At 38.1% G+C, this 18869-nt stretch overlaps 1 protein-coding gene across 1 annotated transcript; it reads left to right on the forward strand.

The window, feature by feature from the left end:
* Nucleotides 1-12830: 12830 nt before the first annotated feature.
* Nucleotides 12831-13357, forward strand: KRTAP8-1 (keratin associated protein 8-1). Its single transcript, XM_079155820.1, has one exon. It carries the CDS (start codon nucleotides 12844-12846, stop codon nucleotides 13033-13035), a length of 192 nt encoding a protein of 63 aa, XP_079011946.1. The 5' UTR covers nucleotides 12831-12843; the 3' UTR covers nucleotides 13036-13357.
* Nucleotides 13358-18869: the final 5512 nt, after the last annotated feature.

Genomic DNA, 18869 nt, shown 5'->3' on the forward strand with positions numbered 1-18869 from the left:
AAACCAGATTATATTTTTCATTTCCATTGAGAACAGAGGAAAGGCACTTAGAGCTGTCTATTAGATAAAGGGAAATATTTCTTGATGGTAAGATTTGCCAGGCAGGGAGCTCTTTTGGGTATTCTGTAAAACTCCTAAATGTATTACATATTGTTGCCTCTAAAAATACATGGTTATTTCTTAGATACCAAATTTCTTTTTAGTGACTTACCTCCAAGGCTTCCGACATTATCTTTGACAATGGTCTTTGCAGTACTGTGTCCTGCTCTTTTTCCTTCCCTTTTCAATTGTGTTTCCCCCTTAGTAATCTGCTTTATAAACATGCCTTATTATTTCCATTTTGAAGTTTCTAGGTCTAATGCACTGGGGTGCAACTTCAGATTTTTTTTTTTCTGATGAATAAAAAAAGCCTGAAATTTTAAGATAAACTTTAGCATGGTAGTTATCTTTAAATAAATTTGCATTTATTTTTGCTTTATATTTGGCTTTGGTCAGAAAAGACTTTGAAGAAATGATGCTTTTAATGGATTGAACTCACCATTCCACTTGTTATTGGACAGTAAGAGAAGCATTAGTTTATAGGTCATGAGAAGGGCAGGCCCTCAGGCCTCCCAGAGGCCAACGGGTGAGTAAGTTGGGTGTCAAGCTTCACTCCTCCGTGAGTCTGTCTCAGCTTGCAGCTTTAAATTTATGCACGTTTTCAGTATCTGGCTCTAAATGTTGCCTGTGTTTGATAAAAGTGGATCCTCATTCCTCCATCTTGCAACCCTAGTAACAGACGGTAGATGCCAAAAATGACCTTCACATAATACCAGCACAAACAAAAAACCCTATTTTGGTTTACTTTTTCCTGTGGATCGCATCACATGTGGAGAGTTTTCGACAAGTGTCCCTGAGCCTATTAAATGCACCAAAGCATTGCTGTGGTGTCCTGCTGGTTCTTGAGAAAACCATGAGGATTCCACAACAAATAGTAAACTTCCCGGAAGCTCTCGCTCCGTGTTTAACTAAGAAGACCTGCTAATGTGGTTTGACCCCCAAAGTGCAAAGGTGACATTGTGTCTTAAATTAGCTCATAGACTCAGTCAGCAATTTCTGATTCTGTCATGTGACCTTTTAAAAAATTTTTTTATGTTTTTTTTTTTTTTTTTTTTTTTTTTTTGTGGTGCCAGGGATTTGAACCCAGGGCCTTGTACTTGTGAGGCAAGCACTCTACCAACTGAGCTATATCCCTAGCCCTATTTTTTTATGTTTTACAGACTGCATTTTGATTCATTGTACACAAATGGGGCACATCATTTCGTGTCTATGGTTGGGCACAATATAGGTTCATACCATTCATGTAATCATACATGTATATAGGGTAATGGTGTCTGTCTCATTCCATGATTTTTCATACTCTCCCTCCCTCTCATTTCCTTCTACATAATCTAAAGTTCTTCCATTCTTCTCTCACTCCCCAACCCCACTTCCATTATATATCATCATTCACTTATCAGGGATAGGGTTAGGGTGAGGGTTAGATTTTTTTTTTTTTTTTTTTTTTAAACATATTGCCTGGCAACTTCATTTGACTTGATGTGATTTTTGACTTTACACTAACTGGTACTTCTTGACCTCAGCTGTATTGTTATTTTGAGCCAGGTCATGTTTGCTGAAGTGGGTAGTTCTGTGCAATGCGGACTGTTTGGAAGCACCTACCCATTAGATGCTAAGTAGCAACACTCTCTACTTCAAGTCATGACAAACATGGACATTGCCAAACATCACTGGAGAGCAAAGTTGCCTATAATGATAACTCACATTAACTCTGGTTATTAATCCTGACTGAGAGAGAGTCTCTTTCTAATCCTTTGCCATTTTACATTCAACCACTTTAAGTGGTGTATTTTGTTGAAGAGGACACCTTTTTTGGACCATAGACCACTTAAAATTTCTTGAAGTATGACCAAAGCACCATGTTTATTGGACTCACCTGGTGTCTTATTATAAATAAGTTTTCCTTGGCCTTCCCACCCTCCAGACTCATGGAATCAGAATCTATAAGAATGGAACTTGAAAGTATGCATTTTAAACAAGTATCTTGGGAGGGTCTTGGACAGACTAACGTTTTAGAACTATTAGTACTGGTTCAGAGGTTTCAGCAATTCTTTTCTGTGATTCCCACCACTACATTGCATATTTAAAGTGATGGCAGCTGGGAGCTCAATAGTTTGTCTTAGCAGGATGTGTAATAATGTGAGCAGAAGCACTGTCCATAGTCACATATTTAATTGACCAAATTCTAATAAAAGAGGACTGAATCGTAATCTTGGCTTCTCAGAGATTTTGGTGGTAGAATCATATAATGTGTAGGGCAATAAGTCCCAGGAAGTCAGTATTCTCATTTTACAGTTGAATGACTTGAGCCCAGAAAAGTGATTTGCTTAAATTCTCACAGCAAGTCAGTGGCTGATTTTGGTTTAGAACATTCTTTCATTAATTCCCTCATTTAATATTGATTGAAAATCTACATTGTGCCCAGTAGTGAGGTAGGCAGTGAGGAATAAAAGATGACATAAATATTACTTCTGGTCTTCCGGGAATAAACATGTTGGTGTGGCAGACAGATATCAGTCACACAAAGATTAAATGGCGACTTGGTATGTTCTAGGAGTATGAAAAAATGGTTGCCTACTATGACATTATAGATGAACTCTAGCTAACCAGGGAGGGTAGAGAGGCTTCGGGAAGGAAGAGATGGATGTGGTGTGTCTGGTGTAAAGGAGTTGAGGAGGAGATGAGAGGAAGAAAAATAATTTAACGAGGAGCAAGCAGCTGTATCAAAGGTGGAGAAGTGTATACAATAAACGAGAAGAAATAAAAGACTGAATCCTAATTAGGGAGACTTGGGCACTTTTAGACCATTCTAAAAATGAGGGAAAAAAAGCCTAAAAACATTGGAAGTTATTGAAATATTTTTTTTGTTTTCTGTCTAACATGCTCTTTACTTATTATTATTTTTTTTTATGTTGGGGTACAGTCCTTCTCTACTTAATTTGTTGGGATTTTTATCACTAAAGAATGTTTAATTTTGTCAATTTTTCTACATCCATTGAGATGATCACATAATTTTTACTCTTCGTTCTCATGAAGTGTATCACATTTATTGATTTGTGTATGTTGACCCATTTCTTGAATATGAGAAATAAATTCCACTTGAGCATGGCGCAGGATCCTTTTACTGTGTTGTTGAATTTGCTGTGCTACCATTTTGTTGAAAAATTTTGTATCTTTGTTCAGCAGGGATAGTGCTCCATAGTTTTTTCCTATAGGGTCCTTGTTTGCCTTAGATATTAGATTAATGTTAGCCTTGAAAAATGAGTTTGTAAGTGTTCCTACTGCTTCAGTTTGGGGGGAGAGTTTGGGAAGGATTGCTATTAATTCTTCTTTAAATATTTTGTAGAATTCAGCAGGGAAGTCTTCCAGTGCTGGGTTTCTCTTTGTTGGGAGATATTGTATTATTGGTTCCATCTCATTTTTCATTTCTGGACTGTTTATGTGTTCTATGTCCCCATGATTCACTTTTTGTAGGTTGCATGTTTCTGGGAATTTATCCATTTCTCCTAGGCTGTCCAACTTTTTGGCATATGTTCACTGTAGACTCATGATTCCTTATGTTTCTTTGCTATCAGTTATAATTTCTCCTCTTATTTCTCATTTTATTTGAGTCTTCTCCCTTTTTTCTTTACCCACATAAAAATTTGTCAGTTTCATCCTATAAAAGCCAACTCTTGATTTTGTTGATCTTTTCTATTATTTCTCTAGACTATTTTATCTATTGTGCTCTAATCTTTACTTCCTGTCTTCTACCTTTGGGGTCAGTTTCCTTTTCTAGTTCCTTGAAGTGTAAAGTTAGGTTGCTTATTTGAAATCTTCTTTTTCCTTAAAGTGGAGTTATTTCTACAAACTTGTATCTTAGAACTCCTCAGGCTGCATTGTGTAAATTTCAGTGTTTGTTTCCAGAGCCAGTTCTTCTCAAGATAGCTTTTGATCTCCCCTTTTGAGTCCGTGGAGGAGGATGGTGTGTAATTTCCACATATTTGTGAATTTTCAGCTTTCCAATAGTCATCAACTTTTAATTTTATATCATTATAGTTAGAACAAATGCTTGATATAATTTCAGTCTTCTTAAATTTATTCAGACTTCTTTGTGGTCTCATAGATGGTCTATCCTGGAGAATGTTCTATGTGTGAATGAGAAAAATGTACATTCTGCTGCTGCTGAACGGAATGATCTGTATGTGTCTGTTACAACCATTTAGTTCAAATGGTGGTTCAAATCCAATGATTCCTTATAGCTTTTACATCTGGATAACCTGTTTATTATTGAAAATGGGTTATCGATATGTCCTGCTGTAATGATACCATAAACTCTTTCTCCCTTCAGACCGATTCATAATAATAGTCTTGTATATTTAGTAGCTCTGATGTTGGATAACATGTATTTAGAATTGCTTTATTTATTGATGAATGACCCCATTATCAATATATAACTGTCTTTGTCTTCTGTTTTAGTTCTCTCTTTTGCTGCTGTGACCAAAAGACCTGATAAAATCAATTTTGGAAGAGGAAGAGTTTATCTGGGGGTTCATGTTTTCAGAGATCTCAGTCTAGACGGTGGCTTCATTCTCAGGGGTGGAAGTAAGTCAGAACATCATGGTGGAAGGGTGTGGTGTAGGAAAGTGGCTCAGGACATAGACGGGGAGCAGAGAGAGACTCCACTGGCCAGATACAAAATAGATACCACAAAGGCATGCCCTCAGTGCCCACCCCCTCTAGCTATACCCTGCCTGCCTTCAATCCCCGCCACCAGGGGATTAATTCACTGATTGCGTTAAGACTCTTATAATCTAATCATTTCACCTCTGAATATTCTTGCATTGTCTCTCACACATGAGAGTTTGGGGGATACCTAATATCTAAACCATAATATCTTCTCTTACAAGTTTGGACTTTAAAGAAAGCTTTGTCTGACATGAATGTAGCTACCTCTGATCTCTTTGGTTTTCCATTTGTAGAATATCTCCAGCTCTTCATTTTTTCAATGTACATGTGTCCTTGAAAGTGTAAAGAGTCTCTTGTAGACAGCAATTAGTAGGGTCTTGTTTCTTGTTCATTCAGTTGCTCTAGGTATTTTAATTGGAGTTTTAGTCCTTTGCATTTATCCCAATTATCCATAGGTAAAGACTTGCTTAGTGGTATGTTTTGATTCTTTTCTCTTCCTTTTTCGTATAAGCACTATAGGTTTTGCTTTGTTGTTACCATAAGGCCCAAATAAAACATTCTATTTTAAAGGGTGGCAATTCAACTTTGATTTTATACAATATCTCCCTCTCTTTGATATTTTATGTTTTTTTATGTAAATATTTATACCTTTTTATATTGTGTATCCATTAAGAAATTTTTGTAGCTAAAGTTCTTTTTAGGGCTTTTGCCTTTAATCTTTATATTATAGTTAGAAGTGATTTATATACCCTCACTACAATATCAGGGTGTACTGAATTTAACTATGTACTTAGCTTTACCAGTGAGTATTATACTTTCATGTTTTCATAATACTAACTAACATCCTTTGATTTCAGCTTGAGGAAATCCTTGTAGCATTTTTGTAAGGGAGATCTATTTGTGATAAAGTTTCTCAACTTTTTTTTTTTTTTTTTTTTTTTTTTTTTGAGTACCAGGGATTGAACTCAGGGGCTCTCGACCACTGAACCACATCTTCAGTCCTATTTTTGTATTTTATTTAGAGACAGAATTTCACTGAATTGCTTAGTGCCTTGCTTTTTCTGAGTCTGACTTTGAACTTGTGACTCCTGCCTCAGTCTCCCGAGCCACTGAGATAACAGGTGTGACACACCGTGCCTGGTGATCTCAACTCTTATTTGTCTGAGAAAGTCTTTATTTCGTCCTCACTTTGACTTTGCCAGATAATGTGTTCTTGGCTGGCAGGTCTTATTTATTTATTTTTTTTAAATTTCAGTAGTTTGTATATATAATTTTACTTTCTCCTAGCCTGGCTGAAAAATCCACTTAAAATCTGTGATTTTCCTTTGTATGTGATAACTATCTCTTCTTATTACTTTCAAATTTCTCTTTGTGTTTGATTTCTTTCAATTTGATTGTCCTGTGTCTCAGTGAAGACTTAGCTAGTTTGAATCTGATTAGAAACCTTTGAGTTTCTTGTGACTGGGTATTATTGTTTTCCCTCAGATCTGAGAAGGTTTCAGGCATTTCTTTCTTTTAAAAATGACTTTTCCTGGTAAGTGGATGATGATATATAATGAGGGTGAGGGGGTGGGGGGGGTGGGGAGTGAGAGAAGAATGGAGGAACTTTAGATTAAGTAGAAGGAAATGAGAGGGAGGGGGGTATGAAAAATGGTGGAATGAGACAGACATCATTACCCTATGTACTTGTATGATTACACAAATGGTATGAATCTATATCATGCACGACCATAGAAACTAAGTGATGTATCCCATTTGTGTACAATGAATCAAAACGCAGTCTGTAAAAAATTAAAAAAATAATTTAAAAAAGTGACTTTCGCTCCATTCTATTTTTTTCTTCCAGAATTTCAATAGTAACAAAGTTAGCTCTCTTGGATGGTGTCACATAAACCCTGGAGACTTTTTCCATTTTCTTCACCTTTTTTCCTCTCTGATTGAATAACTTCAAGTAAACAGTCAATTTGCTCTTGTTATAATAAGACTTCCTTCGAAGCTCTCCAGTGCATCTTTTTAGTTCTTTCATTATACTCTTCAGCTCCAAATCATTTCATAGTTTTTTTTTTGTTGTTATTGTTGTTGTTTTAATGTTTTCTATCTTTTTGTTGTACTTACATTTTTGTTCTTGAATTTTTAAAAATTTTTCTGGGAATTAAGAAAATTATTAAGTTGTTTATCTGTGTTCTCTGTATTCTTGTAAAATGCTGAGATTTACTACGATGATTATTTGGAACTATTTTTCCAGGCAATTTTTGGATCTCCATTTCTTTGGGCCTTGTTACTGGAAGCTTACTCTTGATAACAAGTTGTTTGAAATTATCCCATCAGCAAAGGTTGCTGGGGTCCTTGGCAGAGTAGGCCACTGGGGACCACAGTGGATCCTGCCCCGTGACTGACACCACCACCACTGTTCTTCTTGTTCCCAGGTGTCTTTAGATGTCACAGTTCTGTCAGTCTTCGCAGTGACTTGGGTGAGCTGAAGTCACAGTGAGTCCTTTAGGAGGTGTGCCAAAAGGCTAGAGAAGCTGGTTCTTCACTCTGTTCTCCTTTTTCTGTGAGGGTAACCCACTGGCTGTGGAGTTCACTCTCATTCCTAAGTTACACTGTCCTGGGGGATGAGATGATGTAAGCAAAATGAAAATATTGTTGTTACCCTTTTTGCGTGGCTGTTCTTAGGTTTTTTGTTCCACTTTGATGACAGCTTCTTAAATGGACTCTTGAGCCAATGCCATTTGTGGAGAGCTATTTTGTGTGTGTGTGTGTGTGTTGAGATAAAAGTTGCTATCTTTTATTCTGCCTTCTTGCCGATGTCACTCTACTGGAATATTTTTAACCTATGTGTTCATATTAGTGTGTATGTGTGTCTAACATAACCAGATTTTCATTGAGTAAATGCTTTGGAAGCAGATTCAAAGGAGAAAAAAATGTCATTTGATTAATTTTTTAGATCACTGTCACAATTTAGATACATAAGTTGGGAACTTGAATTAGGTAGTGTGATAGTTAGAATAATGGTCTTCCAAAGCTGTCCATGACTGAGTCCCTGGAACCAGTGAGTACGTTACCTTTCATGGTGAAAGGGACCTGATTAATGTGATTATGCTAAAGATACCAACACAGGGAGGTTATTCCGGATTAGTATGTAAGGGTCTTTATAAGAGGAAGACAGGAGGATTGGTGGGACAAATGGCAACAGAAACAAGTGATTGAGTTGATGCCAGGAAGTGGCCACAGATCAAAGGACATAGATGCTTTCTTGATGCTGAAAAAGTCACGGAAGGGAATTCTACCTCAGCACCTGCAGAAGGAATACCTGCGTATCCCTTGTGATGACAGTGGGTGATGATCCTAAGTAGTAACACACACTCACCGAATCCACCTCCCTAATAATTCTTGATTTTAACCCACTGCTAATGCTGCCTCCTGTGTTAAGGCCTCTACCCTCTTTTCCTAAATGAGTGTGATGGTGGTGACTCTATTGGTTATCAGTCCAGTGACCAAGCCTGACCCCCTTTATCCATGCTGGCAGATTCTATTTCATGCTGTGCAAGCAGAAAATGCCAGAGACCTGCTTTTCCACCTTCCCCTGTGTCTCAACCATGAGCTGTAACTTGTTTCTGGGCAGTGGGAGTTGAAGGAAATCTTTTGGAAGGCAAATGCAAAATGTATTCCATCCTGATAGAAAATGGAAATAAACTGTGTGAGAAATGAAAAGGAGCTGTGTGAGAAGAGACTCTTCCTCTTTCTGGTCTTGGATGTCCACATATAAGAATGGAAGCGTGCTCCGTCTGTAGTGATTGGGACCAGCAGGACCATAGTCCAGAACCTGGACAACTTCTTACACTTCTTGAAATTGCTTATGTTCTCATGTCCTACAATTTGTGAAAAATAAACTCTACTTGAGGAACTTTTGCTTCGTTTTTGTTTTTGTGGTCCTGAGGGACCAAACTCAGTACCTCATGCATGCCAGACAAGAGCTCTGAGCCTCACTCACAGCCTCCCTTAACAACATTAAGCCATGATTTTTGCTGCCTGCAGCTGTAAGCATTCCTGATAGCATAATTTTATACGTGGTATTCCTACCTCTGGAGTTTCTTGATTCTAATTAATCCTTCTCATTGTCAGAATAGTGATCTTTCTAAAGTGAAGGCAGCCTCCAGCTCCCTTAGCCTCCACAGCACAGTCTCATATACCCACTGACTGCAGCCTCATTATTATTTCGAGGCCCATCTTCCATTAATTTCTTTTTAAATCCAAGGTTATGACCTTATGGCATTCTTCGTGAATCTGGGAAGAGACTTGAGTATTTACCACCTATGAGAATTTGCTTTAAATCGTCTCCTTTACCCCCTAAATCCAGCTATCTCCCTAACCAATGTCCTTCAATAAATGACCCACTTTCAAGGTCAAGCTCACATATCTATTCCTTTCATTCCGGAGCTTTCACTGTCTCAGATTTCAGGTAGAACTGTCCATTCTTCCTTATCCCTGAGGTCTACAAGGGGCTGTAGGACTTTTAGAGTAGCAAATATGACTTGTGTCTCATTTAGTTATCATTTTCATATAATTTTAATTCTCATTCAACTATGAATCTCCAGAATTTAACAAAATGTCTGGAATATAATAGATGCTCAATTAATGTATTTAAAAATAGATGTTCAATTAATGTATTTAAAAATAGATGTTCAAAAAGATGAACAGAAGACAACATTTGTATGGTAGAGCGACTACACATATTTTAAAACTCGTTTGAAACATTCTATTTTATTTTTTTTTCTCCTTTCTAATGATCTATAATACTTCAACTCTGAAAACACTATATTCGAAGCTGATCAGACAGGAAATATTTTATTGTGTATATTGAAATTGACTCTATTTAAAAATTTTTGACGCCAGTCTTGCTCATTTGTGGAAAATCCAGGAGCAGGATCCCTTCTCCCACCTTTACTCATGTCAGACTTATCTGAAATCAATGAAATATGAAAGGAGAAATTGAATTACTTGTAAATAAAATTTTGGAATTAAAAGAGAAAAGTGTCATCCAAATCAATGAATACCCAGGAAGCATTGGTGCAATATGTCATTTCATATGTGAGAATGTGTTTTTCTCTTTTTAAACCTCCATATCATGCAAATCTATTTTGGGGAGAAGATTTGCAAGAGAAGGCATTTTACCTGCAATTGATTGTGATGGGCGTTGTTTCCACCCAGGGATCTCTACATTTACAGTGTCCTTCATATTGGGTGGCATGGGGCAGTTCCTGGAGATTTTTAGAATCTGAGTAAGGAGAAGTTGAGTTGGAGATACACTTGGGAATGGAAGGATAGACTTATGTGGTTTGCCACCACTTCTGAATGTAATAAAGCTATTTCTAGGCGTCCTCATGTGGGAACGGCTTTTTTGGAATTCTACCAACTACTCTGCATATTCATTCAGAATATGTGTCATGAGGGTGCAAAGCCAGAGGTTACGTCCTAGGATGAACTTGTCTCAGGGCATCCAGCCCAGGATGAGTAGAGGAGAAAAATGTGAAGTAATGGAGCCAGAAGTAGTCTATGGGACAGAAAAGTTTATACAAGTTTGTCAGACAATTTAGTAGTACAGGCAATATTTTCCCCCTGAAATCTGTAATACATGTGATTTTTATTAGTTTAATTTTTTTCTGGGATTTCTTTTTACATTCTAACATAATTTACTTTCTAAACATTTAATTTTATATTTACGTTATGTTCTTTTGCAGAAACAGGGCTATCAATATTGTATTTATAGTATCATTTAGATCACTTATATTCATAAAGTCCAAGTTTTATGAAACCTAGTTCTTCTTTTGATGAACATATGTCAGAATAAATGTTTCATAGACCCATATAGGGTTAAGCTAGCTATTGAGTTTTTTCCAATAATGTCAATTAAACCCAGGTGTGATTGGCAACTGCCCTACATTCCCTATTCCCTTCCTTTTTTCTACTTTTTTTTTTTTTTTTTTTTTTTTTTGAGACAAGGTCTCACTAAGTTGCCCAGGCTGGCTTTGAACTTTATTATCCTCCTGCTTCAACCTCCCATATAGCTGGGATTATATAAGTGCAATTGTGTTCTTAAATGACTTGATAGAGTATTCCTCCACAATCCTCTTGTTAGGATTTTCTGTAGAATTTCTAGACAAAATTCACGCTGTTACCTGTAAATAGGGCTTATATTTTATAAAAGATGGTATATTTTCATTTTCTTCATCATTACTACTCAGGTTCAGAGTTTGCATTATGCATTATAGAAGGCAAAGCAACCTGCCAGGTTTTGTAGGTAGGTGGGAGAGTAATTCATTTAACCAGGTTGCCATAATTGAACTTTGGCATGGATTCAATTCCTTTTTTCTTTTTCATAAGGAGACACCATAGTTTGATTAATTTTCCTACCCGAATGTTGCTTGTGTTTTACTGCAAAACAGCAGTGCGATGATAGTAGAAATTTAAATGATTCCACTATTTTTAGGGACTGATCTGCTGTTGAATCTTTATGTTTGGGAATGAAGCTAATTTGAGTTCCCCAGCCTTACTTAGCTATACATCATATGAAGTGTTTGAATTTTAAATACTGAATCACCACAGGCGCGACACAGCTTTGCTCATGAAGCAGAGTGGTGGGTGGTGGGGCAGCACCGTAGGTGTTTTTTTCTAAAAAAAATGCCTCTACTGTAATTAGCCAATTAGTGGTTAGAATGCTGGCTCGGTTTTGTATTTCCCCAAGAGTCTCACCTTGCCTTTGGATTCAACCCATGCTCCCCCAGAAGCTGATAGAAGGGAACAAAGTTGCCTCTGGGATGTTAAGTAAAATTTGGGGACTAGTATGTGATACTAATATGTTTGGGGGCCTTTTGGAAAGAGCCCGTTGAGTCCTTCTGTTTCTGTTTTGTGTTCTTGTTTGCCATGCGTGATTTCTATAAGTTCTACCCTAAGTGCCATTGTGAGGAGCCCCACCCTAGGAACCTGGGGAGAACTTATCCGGTCTTATACGATCCAAGACAGTTTTGATCAATCTTATCCCTCCTTTTTCCAGATTTGAGAACTCAAGGTCTACTTAAAGAGAAACCACTGTTCTTCCCTATCCTGGGCCGAATGATCATTCTAAAAAATAAAATGACAGTGATTCAATGTTGTCACCTGGCTCTTCACAAGATCATCACATTTATTAGATAATCTGGTTTCTTAGCTCTAATGGAAAACAGAGTCTATAGGATAAAATTTCCATTCATTTTTCTGTTTTTACCTTGTTTCTGTTTTCAATATTTGCTTTAGAAAGTGTATCGGACCAACATTCACTTGTTTGACATTCAGTATTAGGATTAATCCACAAACTCTATTCTTTTATATTTAAAGATTAACTCAAGCAGTGATCCAGAAACATGGTATTAGTTATCATTCACGTGGGGGACCTTAATTAAGATTCACTTTTGAACAGTGTCCTAAACAGAGTATCTGTAGATAGAAACATAAAATAAAAAAGGAATGGTTCTGAGAAGTCCTATGGCATTGTCTTGTGTATGTCAAAAAAGAGAATTCTTCAAGTAAGCAAATGCTAAGAACTACTTTGATTTTTGAGATAGACTCATTATCTATTTATTATTTCATTTATTAATGTATCCCACACCTATTTATTGAATTCCAGCTCTGTGTTGTGGAAATTCAGAAAGCAAGAGGACAGCTAACAGCTAACAGCGTCAGAATTTTCTTAGCGTTATAAAACCTGCTGACAGAGAATTATATGCAGGGGCTCCAAGACAAGTGCTTTGAAGTTACTGCAATAATTTTTTTTTAGGAAGGCACGTAATTTGTTTGAAGGAATCTTCTCCCTGCATTATATCACACGAGAGCTTTCTTAAGCAACCGTAAAGACTCTTAAGCAAGAGCAAAGCAAATTAATGAGCTTTTTTGGTAGTGCAAATTGGTGTCAAGAATGAAAAGGAACGCTTTGCATTTTTTGGCCACGCCCCATCACCAGGGTATATAAGCCGGGTTCTGAGATCAGGAACTCCATCACACCGCATTCCCCTGCTACCTAAGCCTTCCACTCCCAACACCATGTTCTGCAACGACTTCTCTGGTTCTGTCTTCCCAGGATGTTACTGGGGCAGCTACGGCTACCCCCTGGGATACAGCGTGGGCTGTGGCTTCGGCAGCACCTACTCTCCAGCGGGCTATGGCTTAGGCTATGGCTATAATGGCTGTGGGGCTTTCAGCTACAGAAGATACTGGCCCTACGATCTCTACTAATCTGCTGAAATCCCCGAGGCAGAACCTCCTCTCTCCCGAAGGCAGAGTGGCACACCTCCACGTTCCTCCTTTACCTACTACTTTCGTCCTCATTTGGTCATCCTCCTCCAAGTGACTGCTTTGCAGACCTAGCACCAGAGTCCTAAAGGAAGAAGCTGAAAAACCACAGGATACCTCAAGCTGCCTTCCTTCCATGGACAGTGTGGGTTGGGACACTTCCAGAAGCTTGACAGCGACTGGACGTGTATTACCTTTGAATTCTTCATGACACTGTGCCTCTTGTCATGATGGAGTTGTGGTCGCATCTGTCAAATTCTCAATAAATTTGTCTCAACTTGCATACTAGTCTAGAGTTGGGTTTCCTTGCTTGGTGTGTGCGTATTTTCTGAGTCGAGAGGGAGATGGATTCGTTCTTCTCATGCTGGTATTAGGAGCAGCGCAGAAGAGGATCCTCCTGGATCCTATAGGAGGAGCTAGCAAGGGGGTGGGTTGCCGGCGATAAAAACGAAAATAAAACAGAAACAAATACACACCTAAAAAAAAAAAAAAAACACCAAAACAACAAAATCTGAATTTTACCTGAATTGTGAATTAATTAAACATGCAGGCTAGAATAGAATAGGGACAGTAAAGAGGGGTTTTCCAGGATCTGAGCATCTGATAGAACTTCTAACCCTGTGCCAGTGGTGTGCCAGTCAACGCATGGTTTTCCCTTGTCATCTCAGGACTCCTGTCCATCCCCAAGAAAACCCAGCGTGGGAGGGAATTTTTTAGTTATTCCACTGTTGGTACAGAGAACCAGTGATCTCTCTCCCAGGAACTGATGACTGTGGAATACAGTACCATGTCTTCTATTCGAGGACTCTGGAGCATCAGGTATTAGCTACTCAAATCCTTTGGGAGTCTGACAGTCCCCTAAGTAAGTGATAAATTCCCTCTCTCCTATCACCTAAGATGTCTATCTTATATAGCTCAGAGGTTCCCAGGTTCAGAAACAACGATGGGAAACTTCTCATCTTTGTAGAATCAACCCCAGGATGTGAGTTTCACTCTCAAAAAACCTTGAGCTATAGGGAATGAGTATTTCTGAAGAAATATCAGCTTTTGGAGAAAAGAGTAATAGCCCTTTTATAAGCCAAGCCAAAAATGTCTCAATCCTCATGCTGAAAATATTTTATGGGTGCTACAGCTATTCTTAGTGATGGAGGATTTGGCTGAGTACTGCTTTTTTATTGAATATTCGCAAGTGGTTATACTGCATGTGATTCACCTTGTAGCTGAAACTATAAAGGCTGTTTGGAGTGATTGCTTCAGAAGAGAGTGTTTAATATATCATATTTCATCCAGTCAATATCTTTCTTAGAAGTTCAGAGAACATGTAGTTCAAGGATTTCTAATTAACATGTCCTTTTTCTTTTTAATGAGAGAAGACATTATTGCAATGAATAAAATTACCAGTTTGAAACATTCTAGCATCACATGTTAACTCATGCTGAGAATTTTGAATTAGTCGAACATGCAGGTTAGTATAGAATTGGGAAAGAGAAACAGGATTTTTTCAGGAATAAGGGCAACTGAGAAATGAGGTATCACGCTGTGCTGGTGTTGTCTGACTAATATAAAAACTTAAAGAGACCTGGAGAGAATCTGGGGTTTCCAAAGCAGTGGTATGCAGAAAGACCTCCATACCTGATGCAAAATGTAAATTCTTATGCCCCGCTCTGGAAGTTTGACTTGGTACACATAAGGTAGGGTCCAGAGGTTTAAATTTTTTAGAAGCACCTGAGGGATTCCAGTGAAGGTGGTCAAGCTATCTCTCCCTCTCTCCCTCCCTCCCTCCGTTCCTCCTTCTCTCTCTCTCTCTCTCTCACACACACACACACACACACACACACACACACACACACACACACACACACAATCTATATCAACTATATCTATCTAGGCTTCTGTCTACGAAAGTGAGTCTCGAAAAAGGAAATCATTCACTTATAAGCGTCTGGCATATCTGAACATGACAAGGGAGGAGGAAGTCATGTCCTTTACTTCCTGGATAAATACAGGACATACGTGGAAGTGTCTCTCAGCCTAAGGTGGCTGCAAGAATGTTTCAAACTGGAGAGTTTATTGGTTGTAACAGAGTCCACTATTGTTAAAAAGAAAAACAATCTGTTAAGTCTATATTCAGTAGAATGGTGCTGAAGTTCCAGATGTCATTATCTGGTAAAAGGTGAAAGTGTGTTATTGGAAGAATTTCATAAATCTGCATTTTCTTATGCAATTAGAATATATTCTACATTACTAATGGTCATTAGGTGATTTTCTTTTAAAACTGAAATTTACTTCTATCACCTGTGGACTTTTTAAAAATGCATATACCCAGATGGAAATTCTAATGAAAAAAATCTTTTATGGGGTCTGCAAATTTTCATTTTCAAAAGATCTCTTTAAATAATTTGCCTTTGTGCTGTCAGTTTGGAATGATGACAGGGTTCTTTATTCATAACTTTTTATTTCTTGCCCTTTTAGTTCCCTTTACTTATTTTGAATTTAGGAACTAAGATGATTCACCCATGTTTATACCAAATTCATAAAGATGAAAATAATAAATAATATTTTATAGGTAAATTTAAAGAAAGAGTAGAAGAATATTTTGGTGTTGCTTGTGGGCCCAGCTGGAATCTGCATGAGGTGTTACTTTATCTTTCTAATTGTAGACCAGTTTTGATATTGGGCTGAGCCAAGTTTAGTGCCAGGTTATCGGGCAAATTTCCTCAATATACATGAAAAGATATTAAACATCCATTGGGTGACATCAGGTAACTAATCTCTAATTCATAGTCCTTTGCAGATTGGAAGTCTGCTGCCTGTGCATTTGATGACTTGGGGTCATCTCACAAAGTCACACATGTGGTACTGTTTTTCTTTCCTTCTTTGCCCTTAATTATTTCTCCTAATTGCAAAACCATGGTATGTTTATTTAAGATTTCCCTGCTGGAGATAGCCAGAAGAACTGAGGAACGTGATTTGAATATCAAAGACTTCTTATCTGCACAAGAATCTGAGGGGCAGGAAAGGTTCCACCTACATCTTAAGAAGGTTCCTAGAACATCTTCATGGAAGAAAGGAATGGTTTGTGACACTTCAGTGCTTTCTGGGTCTAGGACTGGGTGTGGTGCTGACAGAATCACCGTACACAACCCTGGCTTGAATCCAGAGCGCAATGTCATTCCACTCTACCATTTTCATAGTGACTTGTTTTCATAACTACTTGTCCCCATAAAGACAGATTGGGAATGCTGCAGGTGCTTTCAATTTATTTATCATTTTCACATTCTATGTGTCAAGAAGGAAGTCTCAGGTCTTTTTTTGACATCTGCCTCCTGGTTTCAGTTTTTCTATCCACCCCAGTCAGAGTTGCTGCTCTAAACATTAGACAGGCTGAAGCAATTCACCCGAGACAACAAAATAGATGATGTTAATTTCTATTTACCCATTAAGTTCACAGGGGAGATCTTAAGTCCCAAAGAATTTTCCAAGAGTAACATTGATATCTTCTAAAATATTCCCCAAGTGATCTCTAAAGTTTCTTTTGAGGACATCTAACACCTGTCCTCAGTCATAAGGCGGGTTAAACACTCTCCAAACGGCATTCCTTATGTGGCCAGTGTAGCTGATAATATCCGTGAAGGTGTCACTATGATAATTGAGAATATGAAGGTAGCAGAGCTGTGGTGAACTTGATCAATGCAGGGGATCCTGTGCCATTTTACACTGTTTTTGCATATAAGAAATGACCAAATAAATTTGCCTCCTTCCCTCCTTCCCATTTTTCCCTTGGCCTACATTTTCTTCCCTTCTGATTCTTTAGGTTTGCTCTCAAGTTCCTTTCTTCTTAAGGACTGACCACAGGATTCTCTTCTATCCCAAAATCTTGTTAATCAGTTCTGAAGTGGATGTGCAAGTTTCTCAGCAGAACCAAAGCAGACCTTTCCTAGCACAGAGAAATTTCACAGCCATAAGAGTCCTCCTTTCCCTAAGGTTCACACCAGACTTGCTGTCTGGACCCAGAAAAAACCTTCATTAATAATGGACACGTAAGCAAGATGATCCAATATCTTACAGATCAAACTTTTTCTTTACTTAATAACAATGAGAATGGACCATAAATGACAAATGCTAAAGAATAAATGCGCGATACTGACATTTGATAAATTTTATCTAAAATGTAATTCTAAAAAAGTTTTTTTCCTTGCCCTTTTGACAATAACTTGAGACACAGGAAGTAAAACAGTAACTGAAAATATTTAATGCGCATGTGAATGTGGTATCTGGTTTCCCACGAATCTCCTTCAGCCAAAGGACGGCCTTTCTCAGAACTTCCCAAAGTGTTAGAGCTTTTTCCAGGTGGATGTGCTTAACCTGTGGCTTTCCAGGGGTACATGTAGAAGTATATTACACTAAATAACCAACCAATCAACTACCAGCTAACCCACTGATCAATCAACCAGCCAACTAACCAACCAGCTAACCATCACCATTCAATTAACTAGTCAGCCAGTCAGCCAGTCAACCAACCAACCAACCAACAAACCAGCCAGCCAACCAACCAGTGAGACCACCAATAGACTTTTGTGTATATCTTTAGAACAGAATAATTTCTTTTGAGCTAAATGTTTGGGAAGTGTAAGTTTTTATCTCATTGATCTCTTAACACTAAAAATCTTGTAAACTGGGCTTATTTGAGACTTCAGTTCAGGCCATCATTTTGAGCACACTGTACTATGTATTTTCAGTAATTTCAAGGAGAAAAATAATTAGGGAAGAGTGAAAAAAGGACTAATAGCTAATATATTCCTAGGCTTGTAGCAGGCCAGCATTTCCCTTAACAGCCCTATGAGGTTGGTTTGATTACAGGTTCTACTGCTCTCATTTAAACTTGAGGAAGCCGGAATTCAGAATGTCCAAATACTACGTTCATTAGCTCAGAGCTAGCAAGTGGCACAGCAGGGCTTTGATCCCAGTATTTAAAGTGGAAACTATGCAGCCTGACCCCCTGCTAACCAGGGTCAAGTCCTATCTACACTGAGAGCTGAACGTTGTATTCTCCATGGAGGGAACTTACCTATCTTCTTTACCACTATGTCCCCAAAATAGAGCAAAACATGGATTTCATGGACAGTATTGGGTCTCCCATAAAAGTTTTATGAATAAAAAGAGAGGATGCTATTTTCTTTCCAAATTAAAATCACTCCATCTTGGCCATAAGATCCTTTGAAACTCATTTACTCAAAACTGGAAAGTGTAGTATTTGACTTGGTCTTTCTTTCATTTTTTTTGTTGTTGTTAGTCTCAAGGCAGATTCCCTGAATATGTAGACTTTGAGCCATAAGAGTCCTCCTGAATAGAAGGGGTGGACTAAAGGTGCCATTTCTCCAGGGTCTTCTGAGAGGGTGGAGAAACAACATGTGTAGCAATTCCCCCAGCTATCTCAGAGACATTCATTCAAATGAACCTTAGAATTTTAGAAACACCAAATAGTGTTTCCAGTAGAATTCTTCATAAACATCAAAACTGGAGTTACGCTGCCTTGGACTGATAGAACAAGTCGGCTATCCAAATGCAGAAGAAGACAGCAATGAAGGATGAAGAAGAGGGAGCAGAGCCTCCTTACCTCTCAGTGCTTTCTCATCAGGTTTCAGATTAACATAAAGAGAAAGACTCTTTGCCACCTGAGTGCTAGGCTACACCCTCACTGGCCTACTCAGAACTTGGGGTATAATTCTCCTGTTCCATTAGTGTATACCCAAGCCACTGCTCACTCCCCTGCACCA

The sequence above is a fragment of the Sciurus vulgaris genome (genome assembly GCF_902686455.1).
Source record: "Sciurus vulgaris genome assembly, chromosome: 10".
NCBI lineage: Eukaryota > Metazoa > Chordata > Mammalia > Rodentia > Sciuridae > Sciurus > Sciurus vulgaris.

Bases quoted from the DNA above. Each gene is read 5' to 3' on its own strand.
- KRTAP8-1 (XM_079155820.1), top strand. From the start codon at position 12,844: ATGTTCTGCAACGACTTCTCTGGTTCTGTCTTCCCAGGATGTTACTGG.